The sequence below is a fragment of the Pseudorasbora parva genome, chromosome 16 (genome assembly GCF_024679245.1).
Source record: "Pseudorasbora parva isolate DD20220531a chromosome 16, ASM2467924v1, whole genome shotgun sequence".
NCBI lineage: Eukaryota > Metazoa > Chordata > Actinopteri > Cypriniformes > Gobionidae > Pseudorasbora > Pseudorasbora parva.
In genome coordinates, this window is record NC_090187.1 from 12871168 (window position 1) to 12889741 (window position 18574).

An 18574-nucleotide genomic window follows, 5' to 3' on the forward strand; every position below is an offset into this window, starting at 1 on the left:
CACTGTGCCTCCTCGTTCCACTTGCACTCGGCGGCCAGGGTGCGGAACTCGATGGAATAATCCGAGACCGAGCGGTTACCTTGGCGGAGCTCTGCGAGTTGACGTGCCGCTTCTCTTCCGGTCACCGCTCGGTCAAACACCCTTCTCATCTCTGCCGCCAGCGTCTGGAACGAGGAGCAGCAAGGATGTTGATTCTCCCACACCGCCGTTCCCCAAAGTGCGGCTCGTCCGGAGAGCAGGGTGATGACGAATGCCACCTTGGATCTTTCCGTGTTGAAAGTCTGCGGTTGAAGAGCGAAAAACAAGGAACACTTGGTAAGGAAGGCTCTGCAATAATTGCTCTCACCGGCATAACTCTCGGGGGTAGGCAGACGTGGTTCCGGTTGCCGCGATGCAGATGGTGTGTGGGGAATTGGCGGTGGGTCGGGCACAGTGGGACCGACGAGTTGTTGCATCTGTTGGGTCAGCTCGGCCACCCGTGCCACCAAGGTGTGTACTGCCTGTCCTGTGGCAGTTAAGTTCACCTCTTGCTGGTCCAGTCTCTCGTTGCTGCTGGTCAGTAGGGCGTTGATACTCGCTGAATCCAAGGTGGGTCAGAGCGTTCTGTAACGGATTCACAGAGGCAGGATTCAATTGCAAGTAACTCAGTTTATTTTGACAGAAGTGTCACAGAAGTCAAAACTCAGAACACTGAAGAAGTCCGGATAAGACGGAGCAGTGAGAGAGGCTCTGTTGGTGACACGGGCAGGCTGTGAGCAGCTGTGACTCGGGAGGTCGGTACAGGTAATCCGGGAAGGGATCCAGCGTTTCACAGAAGGGGGAAACGACAACCAACACGGAGACACAAGGGGAAACATCCAACAACGCTCTGACAAAGACAAGAGAGAAACAGAGAGACTAAATAGGGTGAAGGTGATGAGTTGCAGCTGGTGCAGGTGATCAGCCACAGGTGCGTGATGAGCCAATCCCAGGCTCCGCCCTCACCTACATTCAACACGCACCCAAGAGTGAGACAGGGAATCCATGAACCGTGACAGCCTGTAATGAGCAAAGCGCAGCGAAGCGGACTGGTGAGGCTCATGATAAAACTACATTTAGTTTTCAGTTTTCTCCACAGCGACTGTACAGCCGAATAACATTTTGTTGCAATATTTTCATGTTTAACACTTTGAAGCTGCTTTGAAACAATCATCATTGTAAAAGCGCTATAGGCTATAAATAAAGTTGACTTGACTACGCTCAATAATCCGCAGGCGCGCGCTCATGATCCGCTCACCGGTAAACTGATGTTTGCTCAAATCCAGCTCAGACATTTATCTGTAGCTTACTTTGTTGTAGCCATTAAAAAATGTGTTTTTTCCTTCATATTTATGTTTAAATATTATAATATTATTTTTACATTTCATCTGATTATGATGAGTGAAAAGATGCGAGTGGGTCAGAAATGATTTTGGTGGTTATATTTAGTTTAATATTAAGTTTTGTTTTGTAAAAAGCATTTATTTCGTTTTGTTTAAATTGTATCTTAATTTTAAAAAAAGGTTTCTTGGGCCAATTGTCTCAAAAATAAACCAAAACTCAGCAGGCTATACTTGCCTCACAGACATGACAAATATGCGTATAGAAAACTTGAAAAGTCCACTTTTAAACGAAACGATTCAAAGATATTTAATTAAGCAAAGTGCAGTGTTCACGCGAGCAGCTCTTGACTCAGGGCATTTCTGTTTATAATGCTGCGCTCCATTACTGCACGAGCTGTGAGTTTAACACGCATTTTTACACTAATCCTGACTAGTGCAACTTTGTAGCCTACACATTTGTTTCTTAGTTGTTGTATTAGTTCTTACTTTGCTAAATATACATATAATTTCTGATCATAGCATAGCTTTCTGCCCACCCAATTAGACTAGTAAAGTAGGCTAATGATTAAAAAAACAAACGCTTGATCACGGGCCCGGCCCTACCCGACCCGAGGATAGTGCAGGGAAATCTCAGCCCGACCCGGCCCGCGGGTCGGTTCGGGTCAGGTTCGGGCTCGGGCTCGGGCTTGGGTAGAGAATCTAAACTCTAGTTAACAAACAAATGGCAGTTGGGATTTACACATGATTCTCTTTTAAAATTCGGCATTAGTACCGCACTTTTTTGCGCCATCAGTAACGTGCACCCTCTAATCTCCTGTTCTTTGCTCATTTTGAGTCAGAATTGTGAATTCAGTGAATTGTTATTTGGAGACTCGCCCTGACCGGATCATTTGAATCAGTGAGTTGTTGACTCAAGAACAAATGCAATCGGCTACTCTTTTAAGTGAGGGCACTATTAGCAATCACCATTTTTGATTCACAGTCATGATTTCTTGCTGAGCAAAGTAGCAATTTGTCACATTAATATAGAATACAATGGATGTTGAGTCCAATGCTGTCTAGGAGAAACAACTGAGCAATTAAAAATATCTAATTTGTAATTTTTCTCCCCTGTGGGTTTTGTCATTATCAGAAACTTTCAGTTAGGAATGTATTTTTGCTAGCGAGTGCAGTGTGTTATAAACTGCAGAGAAAAAGCACACTCCACAGGGAATTGGAGAAGTGTGTCAGCTAATGGTGTGTGAAGTATGGGACAGAGGGACACCATGACCTTCACTGTTCCTCAGCCTATGTAACATGACTCTGAGCAATGGAACCTTCTGGGCTGATTGCATAATCACCAACCCGAGCTCTCCAATCTTCAACTCTGGTCCATTAGCACCTACAGGTGTCCTCTAGAGGCAGCAATTCAACTGAAAATTCAACTTCTGCCAGTATTTACACAACCTCTGCTGTTACCAATGAAAATGTTTTTTTTGTTGTTTTTTTTTTGTTTTTTTTTAATGGGGGGATTTCATTGGTTATGTTAAGTCCTTTCACTCATTAAGACTTGGGTTCTGTGTGCAATTTGTGGGATCTAGCAATAATGTGTAAAGTTGCAGGTGCATAACAATTAAAGCTTCAGTGGAAGGTAGAACTCCACACAGTGCTTATAAGTCTGTAGCTGTGTCCTATAGTGAAGTGTGTGCACTTCGAAGACCGCATTTGAAGTCCGATTATGTCACAGCGGCACTACAAAGGCACCCACATTTGTCATGACTGGCTCAAAGCTGAGACAAATTTGTGGAGGACAGAGTAAGGTTGGTAAGGAACCAAATTCAAAGTAATAGCAAAGGTGAAAAAAAAACGAGAAAAAAAAAAACAAACAAAAGATGAATGGGAGCGGACCACTCTCACAATGCTCTCATGATGACACTATTTATAAATATCCCAAAGAGGATTAGCATATCACTAATACCCCATTCCCAGTTCCTCTCCTTCATGGTGGACGGGAGCAGGCTACAGTCTATGACAAACAGTGGCGACTCCTCCGCTCCCTCTCGGACGGCAGCTGCCCCTCCAGAATCCAGACGGACATCAGCGGGTTTGTCTGTCACTCTGGCAAGTCTCTCCTTTCCACCAACCCGAATGTCCATGGCGGCAGACCCTGCTTGCTCAATGGCACTGTGGATTTCCCCACAGTGACGAGGGCTCTCTGGTATCTTTACCAATGTAACTAAGTTTGTTCATAGGGAAGAAGGAGACAGGAACTGGTGAACATTCAACAAAATCAAGCATAAAGTTAGTTCTGGTAGGTCACGTTGGTCAGGCTCGCATCAGCTAATCCACATCATAATACGACACCTATTACCGCATTCTTATATATAAATAGTTCATTCAGTATTATCAGCAGGTTTATCGAGTTGTTAAGGGGCTAATTACCCTCCTCAATCCCGAGCTCTTCCTCTCGTCCAGTCAGAAATTAAGCATTGTGTCAGTTCAGTCAGGCCACGTTAGTCAAGCTCGCATCAGCTGATAGCCAGCTTTTCCTGACGTGTACCAATCAAGTCTTAAAACTATCACTGCGGCCATTTATATTCCCATTTCTCAGCAATTCTCTATCGCATCGCTGCATGCACATACTCCCTTCCCCAACTCCACTTTACCTGTGCTTAATTTGCTTTGTTTCTTTCTGTAGGTCTCTACATGGCAAGCTTTTCTCTCATGTATTGTCTCCATTCACATAATGTGAATTTGTAGTTACATATGCGTATACTGATTCCATTCTGTACCCCGGGTAGGTTGACTTGCTGCTCACCCTGCTCTGTCCAAGCTGGTGCATGGACAGGCGTGGAGAGTTCTTGCCCGGAACAGAACCATACCACCAACACTAACTGTATGCTTTTATTGCCAATAATAATAATAAACAATTTACTTGATGAAGTGGTCTTGACTGAACTGGGCTTTCTGAAATTCTGAAGTTACATACTCCACAAGAACAGAAAAAAACGTTCTCGCTCCCAGGGCTGCGAGAACAAAATGACGCAATTTTGTTCTCGCAGCCCTGATTTGGGAGCTCTTGCATCTTGTTCTTGATGCGTCATCTGAGCAGAACTTTTTTCTTGCAGTTGTCCGAGAACTGTTGTGTCATTGGTCAGAAATTTAAAGAGGACAGGGTTAATGCAGTGAAACGGAGTTATTTGGCCCCCTGCTTTTCTTGTGACGGGTATGGAATGTACTATGTTCTTGTTCTTGCCACCTCGAGAAAATTACCAAATTTCTTTGTTCTTGCAGAGTGTGTCCCAAGCTTTTGTACATTTAATTATTGTCATTAAGAAAATTAATGGTATTGCAATACTTCGGTTCTGTTCTGTTTACACTAAGGTTTTTTTATTGCTGCTCTCCCTGCTCTTATCCATGCTAGGCTGCAAGGATACTGCAGCAGCAGTGTAGCAGATCTGCCAGGACCAAATACATTAACATATCCATTACCATGCCAATCTCTCAGAGAGTTATCATGTCAAAAATACAAAGTTCTGGCATTAAACTCTACATGGTGCAGGCTGATAGGTCCTTAACTCAATTTGGTAGCAATCACATCGTTAACTATATTACATTTTTTTGCTTTTGCATTAGCAGCCAATGAGCTGCAGTTTAACATTCAAATACCAGTATCTGCTATGGGAGTTATTTCATGTTACATGTGCAGCAGCATGTTTTACATGCTAAAAGGCAATAGCAAGTCTCGGTTCTGCAGCAGCATAGCAGATCTATTCCACCAAGACCAAATACATTAACATTGCCCTTTCCATTAGCATGCCAATCTCTCAGAGAGTTGTCATGATAGAACTTTTAGGGAAAAGGGATTGTAACTTTAAAAGCAATTGTATTTTTGTTTGTTTTTGTTTTTTAATGTAATGTTTATATTTTAACCCTTTTATGCGAATGATTTATGACTGTATATCTTGGTATTTTTTATGAAGCAGGCTAAATGTTGTTTCTTTTCATATGGCACACCAAATTCTATTTTATTTATTTTATTTTAATAAATGTCATCCCTCATCCTGTGCAATGTTGTGCTTAAAACAATGCAAAAAAAACAACAAAAAAACCCACAAAAAAACAAGTGAATGTATCCACGCAGCTATACGCCTATTTCATTTATTAAAGGGATAGTTCTCTTTAAAATGAAAATTCTGTCATCTTTTGCTCACCCTCAAGTTGTTTCAAACCCATATGAATTTCTTTCTTCAGCTGAACACAAGGGGAGATATTTTAAAGAATGTCAGTAACCAAACATTTAACTGGAACCATTGACTTCCATATAAATGTTTTTCCTACTATGGAAGTCAATGGTTCCAAGTTGGTTACTGACATTCTTCAAAATATCTTCCCTTGTGTTCAGCTGAAGAAAGCAATTCATACAGGTTTGAAACAACTTGAAAGTAAGTAAAGGATGACAGAATTTTCATTTTAAAGTGAACTATCCCTTTCAGGCAAAAAATACAGAGATATGATTTTTGTTCTATATCACCCATTCCTATTGTAAAGGACTGCTGACATGTTATATTACAGCTCTTATTAGTTGAGCATGTTATAGTATTTATGAACTTATCAATACTGCTATTTTATAGAATTTCTGTCAGTCATTTCTCCCATTATTGTATGCTACAGAGGAACTTTAGCATGCAGTTTGTGAAAGAGTCAGGTATTCATAAAGAACTAATTTAACACAGTCTGAAGAATATGTAGGACTTGCTGATTCCTGTAAATGAATCATACTGGCCTCCAGATATTGAGAATATCAGAATGATGAGTGGGACTGGCAAAGTAATTGTGGATGGGTGCCAGCAAAAGTCCTTTGAAAAGTCTAAGTTCAGTCACTATATAATTATGAATTTTATATCAGCAATTAATTTTTTAGCATCTACTTTATGGTGACGCTTATACTGTATCCAATGTTTTATATTGTAACCAAAATTAGGTTTCATTACCATTTATCTTCAATGAATAGGTGTTAAATGTACAGGTAAAATGTATTCAATGTATAGGTATTAATGTATAGGTGTTAAATCTAGGGGTTGAACAACTTCAGATTTTTTAAAGTCGACATTTATATGGTTAAAGTCGAGTCGATGGTTAAAGTCATTAACGACTAGATGTCATTACACTGCAAAAAAATGCTTTTCTTACTTATTTTTCTCTTGTTTCTAGTCAAAATGTCATCCAATTCAATTACTTTTGCTTCTCTAGTAAATACTTCTTGTTTTAAGAATTTTTAGATGTTTGGACTAGAAACAAGTAAGAAAAGTGTAACCTCGCGCTGAGATTCTTTTGTCTTTGGGTCATTATATTTCATTCTATAGTTCACAGATTTTGGTTCTTTCTAAATCAGGTACAGATTTAGTATCACAGTAAATATTAGATTTTTATGAATTAGGTGACCCCTAATAGTCGAAGATTCGATGCATCGATATGCAGGACCGGATTTGACCACTGATCTCATGGTCGAATCTTCGCGGGTGTTATAAAACGAGGATCATAATATTTTGGCAATATGGGGGTGCTCAATAATAGTGTTATAAAGACATGTCGCCGGACTAGCGGCGCTGAGCGATCGCCCCTTAATATGAAGTACTATACTAACAAGCTACATGTTAGCTATATGTCAACTAATAAGTGAGACATTTGTAGGTTGAGTTAATTTTAAGTGTGCTTATGTAAATTCTATTGAATTATTAAATCAACACAATTAGATTCGGCTGTACAGCCACTCTGGTGAAAACAGTGATGTTCTCCAGCTAATTTAAATGATCAAAATAATGCCAATGCTGGCAGATCGGGAATATAGTTGAAATATAAGTGTCCCCAACTGAGCAAACCAAAAGCCTAATGTGATGGTGGCAAGGAACCACAGCACTCAGGGCCAGAATGGAGGAAAAAAAAAACTTGGGAGAAACCAGGCTCAGTCGGGGTGCCAGTTCTCATTTAGCTGACAAACAAACAGTGTATGCTTATGATTCTGGCAACATTACAAGTCAGAAGTCATATTAGATCAATAGATATTTGTAAGATTATCGTTGTCACGCCGGAGAAGGGTTTAATGAGGATGTCGTGTCAATGCAGTGTTTACAGGGGGAGTTTAATTGATACGCTGTCTGCAGACATGTCAGCGATGCGTTGGTCATGTCCAGGAGCAGGTCCACCATCTGATCTGGATACAGCCCAGATCCGGCTGACTGCAGTAAACCTCGGGATAAACAGAGAGAATAACAATAGCGTAGATGCCATTCTTCTTATGAGTACATCAGGTGTTATGGGATGTGTTCCCAGTTCCGGCTGACCTAGTTAATGCAGCCTAACAATCATTTAACTAATTTGAATAATATAAATTAAAATGTTTTATGTGTATGCCATAGTAAAGAGATATGTTTTTAGTCTAGATTTAAACTGACAGAGTGTGTCTGCTTCCTGAACAATCCTAGGAAGACTGTTCTAGAGTTTAGGTGCTAAATAGGAAAAGGATCGACCGCCTGCAGTTGGAGTTATTAGAATTATCTGCAAATAAAGTGGCTGTATTTTGCAGTCTTGTGTCATACAGACAGAATTGACGCAAGTTTTGGGCGTTACTATTTGTTTGAAGACAGTATTTGAGAAACATGTTTTTAAAAAAGTGATATATATATATATATATATATATATATATATATTTTTTTTTTTTTTTTTTTTTTTTTTGATCAAAAAAAAATATTTAAACTGATGCATGGTTAAATTCAACATGCTAACATCATAACGTTTTTGAAACAGTGGTTCCAAACTAATAACTGAGTAAGTTTTGTATAAATTTTGACCGATTGACATATTAATATTTTTTTATCATGGAATTTTGGGAGATTTCCAGCCCCATATGTTACACAACCTTAATCTTTATATGAGACTGTTATGTCGTTCTAGTGTTCGGCTTTCTTTGAGGATCAGTGCATTTATTGGTGTGTTGAAAAGTCTTTTGTATTGTAAAAAGTTTGTTGAGAGTAATTTCGAGTGCCTTAATCTCCCCGAGGATACTATTTCTGAAAAGAGAAAATGAAAATCACAGCATGGAAATGTTTACCTCAAAATGAACAAACTTTGATTCTAAAGAGGGGGATTTGAGTGCCCTGGGACACATTTATATAATTCTCTTTTTCTCTTTTTAGATAACTTGAATCATGAAGCCTCTGGATCATTTCTGGATGTGGCCACTTCACCCTCCTCAACCCATTTACTGGCTGGCTTCCTTATGACAGACAGGAATCCAGCCTCCATAGTCCAAGCTGATCCCACAGGCTCGTCAAAGGGAAGCAGAGAACAACCAGCATTTTCCTCCATACTCGCATTACTTGCCAGCGCGGCCCAAAAGACTTCTGAACACTCATCCAAAATTACTGCGCGTGACAACAAAACACATCAATGGCCTTCGAACGGGTCTTTGGAGAGATTGGAGTCATCATTCACTCTTCCATTGTCTGTGCTGGTCAGCAATAAATCCACCAGCTCAGGTTTGTTTCCCAGCATGCAGAAGGTTTGCATTCCCTCAACTTGGCATTACTATATCTTACAGTTAATGTAGCTGTCACTGGGGATACGCGTCAATCAGGGATGCATTTCCACACACGCATGCATGTTGCACGCACACACTTCATTTATATATTCAATATATATCTACAACTAGCATATTTGAAGAGTGCACGTGCATGAATGCGTATAGAAGCCCTGGAGTGTGACGCAAGTGGGATCCTTGAATTGATCAAACTTGAATAAAATAATGAAAAAGTAAAAAAAAAAAAAAAAAAATTGAACAAAAAAGTGAAGTAGTTCTCAGATAGCTTGTTGATTACATTAGCACTTTAGAGAAATTACATTGTGGAGAAAGCTGCTGATTGAATAAACGGCATATGGCAGTAAACTGTAAACCAGTTACAAACTGCATATTAATATGATTTATTTTACAAAATGTGCGGTTTTCTTTTGTCTGTGCAATTACCTATAATAGCCTGGCATTAATGTATTATATATCTTAAATCGATTACATTTTAAAGTTATCTGCACGTGATGTTATTAAAAATCTTATACTGTTGAGACAAAATGGTTTGAACTATGGAGGTTACAATGGTTTTGGGAAACGTTTGTGGCTAATAAGTTAATTCCTCCAATTATGCATTGTACCATGGTGGTTAAAGGTGCCCTAGAATGAAAAATTGAATTAACCTTGCCATAGTGAAATAATAAGAGTTCAGTACATGGATATCACATACAGTGAGTTTTACGCCTGTTTCACACATACTCCGTCTGCAGTGCGTGTGCGATGCGTATTTTTTTCAGTACCCATGTTAACGGATGACAGCTTTCACACTGCACGCGGATGCGGTCCGTCAGTCCGTTCCAGGAGCGTTGCGTCTGCAGCAGTGCACGGATCGTTTTCGTACCGATCGTTTTCTATTTTTTGCTGCACTGCGTTGCTGCATTAAAGTGATAGAGCATTGTTTGCATTAAAATAAACATGCACTGACGCGAAAATCTAGTAATTTCACCACAGATGCCTATCATTTAAACTATACTCTTGTTTCAAAGTCAACACATGGCTTTTTTTCTCAAGTAAAGCAACAAAACGACACCTTTACCTGGCATTTAGGTAAAAAAATGTGCCATAATGGATAGCACTCGTACTTTCTTGGAAGTGAAAAGCTAAGTTCTTTTTGACCTGCAGGATTTCTTTTAAAAGGGTGTAAAAACGAAATAAAAGACGAGAGTTGGCTGTTTTTGAATAGACTATTGTAAGTTTCTAATTTAAAATGTTTGTGATTTAAGGCTATAACCTATGTTTAAATGTTTTGCCACTTGTGTGAGCTTTCTCTGGTAGAGACTTGGCTCAAATATTCAAAATGGACATGCTGTCAGGACCACAAAGAGAAAGAGGGGTCATTGAACACTTTGGACATTCATGCTGTTTTTATATATCACATAACTCTTTTCAAAATATCACACAGAAGAGTAATAGCTGAGCTAGGATTCCATGACAGCATTGCTATAAAAATGTAAATAGTTAAATTAAGTTGGAAATGAGCATGTTTGCTCATTTATTCTAAGATGAACATGCCTTTAACTGATCTTGTTACTGTAAATGCAACATTTGGTATTCTGAAGTGACACTGAACACTTTTACAAAAATTACTGTGAAGCCATTTACAGTGATTTTAATAGGTTTTGGGGGTATTAGATGCTATGTGTTGTGCCTTACAACAGTTCTTGGGGCTTATGTTTCAACTATATTAATTACATGAAACCAATATTCTATGTACCTAAAAGGATTCAAAAGCATTTAAGTTGTTCATACATATAATGTACACGTAGTAGATGTTGTCAATAAATTAAATACATTTCAGTGTCTATGTGAACATATTAAAGGTGCCCTAGAATGATTTGAAACAATATTTTAATTTATTGGTGTTGTCAGATCATCCACGCACGAGAAAGAGCTCGCGTTCATGCAGTTGCCAGATTTCAGTAATTAAATCCCCCAAACAGAGCTTTTCTGTGAAAAAAAACCTGTATGATATGCAGTGTTATACCTAAACATGTCTAATCTGGGAACCATATGCACACAAGCTCTCTCTCTCGCGCACCGGTGAACTAAAAACACCAATAAACAAGTAAGCTGCATTTTATCAATCTCCATTTGAAATATTCTGCTTAAAGTGTGTCATTCAGCCTACATTTTAAACTTGTCTTTTTTCGTGAACGATATTGCTTGTTTATATAACGCTAGTCACAATGTAGGCTAACATTAAGCAGTGACTGTGATGTAGCCTAATCTGAAATACAAATAGGCAAAAACATCATAGGAAACACCATACTTTAGTTCTCAAAAATATAAATATATAACTTATATTTTTACAAAATGAATAGCCTTGTCAAATGACTATCGTTTTAACTTATATGGTGGAAAAGGTGACGTTTGATAGAAGGATCGAGTGAACGATCCAAGCAAAGTATCTACGGTTGTATTTTGTAATACAAAATAATATTACCCTTTGACATTAGACACACTATTTAGTTTTCTATGGTACTTGGTGTTTCCTATTGTTACTGTAAGCATCTTGTGTTATCTAGACAAACTTTCAATTTAATCAGAAATTGTTTAAAATCGCTACTTACTGCTTGCAGGAATATAGTTGTAATTGCCCCTTTCTTCAGTTTAAGACGCTGAGCGAAGCTTGCTTGAAATGGGCCGAACAAACGAACGATCTTGAATTAAATTGTTGTGGTATCGGATTATAAACATCAACCATGACTGTTGACATTTTTTATCCGTGGGAAGGGTAGAAAAGTATCCTGCACAGCCTGAAACATGAAGTGTGTCGAGCAGTTTGTTTTGATGATTCACTCCCATTTCCGCCTGACAATGCACATGTTTGGACAGATGCAAATGTTGGGGGCGTGCATATAAATGATCCCCAACGCTTGCGTCACGGTTGGTTTTATGTTGATAAGCTCTTTTTTTCCGTTGTGTTATGGATTCATGAGATTTACATAAGTAGGAGGCAATGATGTTTGAGACTCACAGTATGTGATGTCCATGTACTGAACTCTTATTATTTCACCATGGCAAGTTTAATTCAATTTTTCATTCTAGGGCACCTTTAAAATAACTTTTCTATTTTAATATATTTGGAAATGTAATGGCAATGCTGAAATTTCTGCAGCCATTACACTAGTCTTCAGTGTCACATGATCTTTTTTTCATTATTCTAAAATGCTGGTTTGATGATCAGCCCTATGAGCATAAGATATTTCTTTTAAAAACATGAAATAAATCTTAATTATTCCAAACTTTGTACTGGTAGTGCTTGTTGGTAGAACCAGATTTTTTACATAAAATACAAACCTGATTCCAAGAAAGTTGGGACACTCTACAAATCGTGAATAAAAACAGAATGTAATCATGTGGAAGTTTCAAAATACATTGATGAGTTTCAGAATATATTGATGAGAAAATTTGAAAAAAAGTTGATTTTAAATTTCATCAACACATCTCTAAAAATTGGGACAAGGTAATGTTTACCACTGTGTGGCATCCCCTCTTCTTTTTATAACAGTCTGCAAACATCTGGGGACTGAGGAGACAAGTTGCTCAAGTTAAGGAATAGGTTGTCCCAGTCTTGTCTAATACAGACTTCTAGTTCCTCAACTGTCTTAGGTCTTGTCGCATCTTCCTCTTTATGATGCGCCAAATGTTTTCTATGGGTGAAAGATTTGGACTTTCACCCATAGCTGAAAGCTCAAGCAGGCTGGCCATTTCAGTACCTGGATCCTTCTTCTACTCAGCCATGATATTGTACTTGATACAGTATGTGGTCTGGCATTGTCATGTTGGAAAAGACAAGGTCTTCCCTGAAAGAGATGATGTCTGGATGGGAGCATATTCATCCATCCATCCATTATCTTCCACTTATCCGGGGCCGGGTCACGGGGGCAACAGTCTAAGTAGAGACGCCCAGACTTCCTTCTCCCTAGCCACTTCCTCCGGGGGAACCCTCAGGCGTTCCCAGGCCAGCCGAGAGACATAATCCCTCCAGCGTGTCCTGGGTCTTTCCCGGGGCCTCCTCAAGGTGGGACGTGCCCGGAACACCTCCCTGGGAAGGCTTCCAGGAGGCATCTGAAATAGATGCCCGAGCCACCTCAGCTGGCTCCTCTCGATGTGAAGGAGCAACGGCTCTACTCTGAGCTCCTCCCGAGTGACCGAGCTTCTCACCCTATCTCTAAGGGAGCGCCCAGCCACCCTGTGGAGAAAGCTAATTTCAGCCACCTGTATCCGGGATCTTGTCCTTTTGGTCATGACCCACAGCTCATGACCATAGGTGAGAGTAGAAACGTAGATTGACCGGTAGATTGAACGTAGATTGATCGAGAGCTTCACCTTACGGCTCAGCTCCTTCTTCACCATGACAGATCGGTACATCGCCCACATTACTGCAGATGCTGCACCGATCCGTTGCATCCTGAACAAGACTCCAAGATACTTAAACTCCTCCACTTGAGGCAAGAACTCTCCACCAACCTGAAGTGAGCAGCTACCCTTTTCTGACTGAGAACCATGGCCTCGAACTTGGAGGTGCTGATTCCTATCCCAGCCGCTTCATACATGGCTGCAAACCATTCAAGTGCATGCTGAAGGTCCTGGTCTGAGGGTGCCAACACAACAACATCATCTGCAAAGAGCAGTGACAAAATGGCGTGGTCCCCAAACCGAACACTCTCCAACCCTTGGCTGCATCTAGAAATTCTGTCCATAAAAATTATGAACAGAACCAGTGACAAAGGGCAGCCCTGCCGGAGACCAACATGCACCAGGAACAAATTTGACTTACTCCCGGCAATGCGAACCAAGCTCCTGCTCTGGTCGTAAAGGGACTGTACAGCCCTAAGCAAGTGGCCCCAGACCCCATACTCCCAGAGCACAGGGTGCCATGAGGAACACAGTCAAATGCCTTCTCCAAATCCACAAAGCACATGTGGACTGGTTGGGCAAACTCCCATGAACCCTCCAGCACCCTGTGACGGATATAGAGCTGGTCCAGTGTTCCACGACCCAGATGAAAACCACACTGCTCCTCCTGAATTCGATGTTCCACTATCGGCCAAATTCTCCTCTCCAGTACCCTGGCATATACTTTCCTAGGGAGGCTGAAAAGTGTGATCCCCCTATATCCCCCCTAGATGCTCTCCGATCCCCCTTCTTGAAAAGAGGGACCACCACCCCGGTCTGCCAGTCCAAAGGTACTGTCCCCAACCGCCACGCGATGCTGCAGAGGCGTGTCAGCCAAGACAGCCCCACAACATCCAGAGACTTAAGGTACTCAGGGTGAATCTCATCTACCCCCGGCGCCTTGCCATCGAGGAGCTTATTAACTACCTCGATGACTTCAGCCCGGTTGATGGACGAGATTTCGGGCTGAGCCCGGCCGGGCCCCATGGGCGAAGGCCTGGCCACCAGGCGCTCGCATATGAGCCCCAACCCCGGGCCTGGCTGCGCCATGCCGGGCGACGTCTCGGTCCTTGATTTTAAGTTGGTCATAGTGGGCTTGTGAACTGCTCTTAGTCTGACCCGTCCCAAGGACCTGTTTGCCTTGGGAGGCCTTACCAGGGGCATATAGCCCCGGACAACATAGCTCCTAGGATCATTCAGGTACTCAAACCCCTCCACCACGATAAGGTGACAGTTTAAAGAGGGGATGGGAGCATATGTTGTTCTAAAACTTCGATATACCTTTCAGTAGCCTAGAAATCTAGACACACCCTAGTGGCAGTTAATCTAATCTACTGCGAGTATAGTTTCGTAACTCTCAATACCTTCTGAGCTGTAAAAACCAAACTCTGGTCAGGCTAATCACATTGTGTATAGAGTCAGTGGGCAGAGCTTAACATAATGAGAGCAGAGTTGCTTTTGCATGCTACTAGTAAACACAGAAGCTGGCGAACGGCGGTCTTTCGAATCAGCTTTTACCGCGACTCTGGAAGACTTGGAGTTAAGATTTTCTCTGGGAAAAGAACAAAAACGGCACTGAAGTCATTCTTAAAAAGGGAAGATGTGTTCTGAGTGCCGACCAGATACAGCGAAAATTTTATGTGTCAACTAGCTCCGCTTCACGTTGCTCTGGTTGGTTGTAGCGCTATCCAATTGCGTGCAGAGGGAGTTTAAAAGACAACCATTTATCCCGGCCCTCGGATTGAGCCCTGTCAATGGTGAGTTTCCAGATCAAACATCTTGATGTGGGTCTGGCTTGTCAGGCTAACCTATCAGCAATGATGGTTAGCCTGACCTTTGCAGATGTGTAAGCTGCCCATGACACACACACTCATGAAACCCCATACCATCAGAGATGCAGGCTTTTGAACTGAGCGCTGATAACAACTTTGGTTGTCCATGTCCCCTTTAGTCCGGATTACATGGTGTCCCAGTTTTCCAAAAAGAACTTCAAGTTTTGATTCATCGTATCACAGAACAGTTTTCCCCTTTGCCACAGTCCATTTTAAAGGGTCATGAAACCCCAAAACACTTTTTTTGAGATGTAAACAGATATGTATAGGCTGCACATCATTGAAAACACTAAGGGTACTCATTCATTTTATTCATATGTGAAAAAAAAGAGTTATTTTTGCATTTTTCAGAGCGATTTCTGTCTTCCGGTTTGAAAAGCTGAGTCGGAGCAACGTCACAAATACTGATGTCACCATGTGCTTTCGGTTCAAGTATGGGCTGCTGGCGACATGCTGACGTCGACCGTTTCGAGCGATTCACGATATATATTCATGACATAAAGCTCATTCAGTCCAATCACTGTCCTGTAGTATGCATACAAGATAATTTGGTTAATATGCATGAGACAGTCACTTCTGTCAGGCTCGTCTTCCATAATTATTGTATGTTAGTGAAGTTTTGAAAGCAGAGTGCGGAAAAGTCAAGGAGGAAAGTGAGGCGTTATGCTTATACGAATTAATGTAATGGCGCCGAGCGCGCTGTAACCGGGCGCCGTCTGTGGAAGCCTTTGCTACAAAGGCACGGTAAAGTAAAAATAACTTGAAGAATCGCACACTGAACCTGCAAGTGTTGACTATCTAGTCAGGAGAGCAAAATAACCAATCTGTAGGCTAAGAATCTACAAGAATCCAAAGCCTTTTTGTTTTATTGGTGGTCATAAACATGCACTAAATTGCATGTGTTTGGGCTCTTAAAGGGGGGGTGAAACACTCAGTTTCAGTCAATCTCATGTCAATCTTGAGTACCTATAGAGTAGTATTGCATCCTTCATATCTCCGAAAAGTCTTTAGTTTTATCATATTTATAAAAGAAATATGGGCTGTACCGAGTCTTTCCAGGAAAAAACCGAGCGCCTGGAGACGTATCGTGTGGGCGGAGCTAAAGAATGACGAGTGCAAACAAAGCGGTGACGTCCTCAAGCGTGGAAAAGCCCATCTATCTCAGCTAATACAGATAATGATCCACAATCAAATCTGAGGCAGAAATAAATTGAACAGGAGAAACGGCAACATCAGGATGTCCGTCTCTGTGGTATGTACTGTATTCAGGGGCCTTTGTGTGCAGTTTATGAGGACATGATTCGGTTTATGGACTATTGTATGTGACTAGACCTTAGAGGTAGCAAGCAAAACGGTTTTGCACGTCAGAGTCAGAATAGTGTAACGTTATACAGAACAACAATGGAGTAACCGTTAGCGCATTTGAATGACGAAGCACGCGATCGTATCGTTTACTGATGTTTACTCATGCGACGGTAGCCAATAGCAGAGACATTTGAAGTTGATTTACTCACCGGCATCTTCCAAAGCAGGACCGCTCCGTCAAAAACACACTTCTTTGGTATGATTTGGTGAAGTCCTGTGAGTGACCGTGGAAATCCACTTTGCGACGCGACTGAAGCGATGCCTTGAAGCTTCCCGTCATTTCTGCGTTCAAATCGGTTCAAATGCAGCGCTGCCTTCCCGGAATGCTGTGCTGAAGCGTTGAAGTCGCTCGACGTCACCCATAGGAATAAAGTGGAGCGCGGCGCGTCATAAGTGTTCACGGACGACTGGATCTGCACCTGAGAGACTGTTTACAGCGTGCATTTCCTCTCTCTCCCTCTAGTCACGTGCGCGCACCCTACCGGGAGAAGAGCCCATACGGCCCATACAAGGACCTTCCGCTCTATTTAACGTCAAGTAGACCCATACTCGAAAAAAACTCGCCGAAACTTGTGAGAAACCGGAAGGAGTATTTTTAACACAGAAATACTCCATCAAACGTCCAACATTAGTTTTTGAAACTTTGTCTATGTTTAGGATGGGAATCCAAGTCTTTAAAGGTGTAAAAAGCTCAGTATGCATGAAACAGCATTTCACCCCCCCTTTAATGAAACGGTGTGCATATTTGGACAAATAGAAATGTAGTTGCCGAGTGACAGCGTGGATCATCAAGGCAACCTAGTGCGTTTCGCTTTGTGCTTCAGATGCACGGTCGAGACTATGAAACCTCAAACCCCTTCGCTTTTACCCCAATCTGCCTTCATGTGCCATTGGAAATTTGATCATTCAGACTTCTGAAGTCGTGATTACTAAATTATTGCATTCAATTTTCAAACTGTGGGGCGTTCATGTGCAAATTTTACCTAAGAAACTCGTATTTACGATAATTCCGAGAGCACCTGAAGGCAGCATTACACCTCTATCGCATTTTCTAGCATGTTCGTGAGTGGTTCATGTTCACTTATCATGTCGGTGCGTTGTTCATCTGGCCAGACAGCGTGCATATTTGGACAAATATAGTTTAATTATCACATGTTTGCAATATATTTCATCATACAGAATAACATTTATTTTCATTTCTCACTGAATTATGCTGATTTGAAGAGCTGAAAAACTTGCGATCTCCGCTGCACGCCACTTAATGTCTCAGAGCTCTCTCATTTTCTGCACTCATCCCTCATTTAATCTCACTGTTGTAAACAATGCCAATGAACCAATAACTTTTCTCAGAACCGCTGTAACAGCTGCTGTTGACATTGTTAATCTTAATGCACCTATGACAGTCCCCTATTTATGCAAACCATTCCCTCTTTCCACACAATACCCATCCCACCTTTTCACAGTCGACCACTCCCCTTTTAAGAAGCCTTTTCAAATTGAAGGTGTGAAAACACACAGCTGCAGCAGGGGGGTTTCATGACCCTTTAAATAAGCCTTGGCCCAGATAAAACACCTGCACTTCTGGATCATGTTTAGATATGGCTTCTTTTTTTGACCTATAGAGTTTTAGTCTGCAACAGCAAATGGCACGGTGGATTGTGTTCAGTGACAATGTTTTCTGGAAGTATTCCTGAGCCCATGTTTTGATTTCCAGTAGCATTCCTGTATGTGATGCAGTGCCATCTAAGGTCCTGAAGATCATGGGCATCCAGTATCCAGTTTTCCAGCCTTGACCATTACGCACAGATTCTTCCTGATTCTCTGAATTTTTGGAGGATATTATGCACTGTAGATGATGATAACTTCTAACTCTTTGCAATTTTTCTCTGAGAAACTCCTTCATGATATTGCTCCACTATTTTTCGCCACAGCATTGGGGGAATTGGTGATCCTCTGCCCATCTTGACTTCTGAGAGACACTGGCACTCTGAAAGTCTCTTTTTACACCCAAT

The 18574-nt window shown here is 41.3% G+C and overlaps 1 protein-coding gene across 2 annotated transcripts in view; it reads left to right on the plus strand.

The window, feature by feature from the left end:
- The window catches only part of kiaa1549lb (KIAA1549-like b), a 140333-nt gene that overhangs the window by 25947 nt on the left and 95812 nt on the right, over positions 1-18574 (plus strand). For both annotated transcript variants that reach the window (XM_067419686.1, XM_067419685.1), the window contains exon 2: positions 8537-8878. In XM_067419686.1, coding sequence (XP_067275787.1) covers positions 8537-8878 — 342 coding nt within the window. The remainder of the gene's footprint in view (positions 1-8536; positions 8879-18574) is intronic.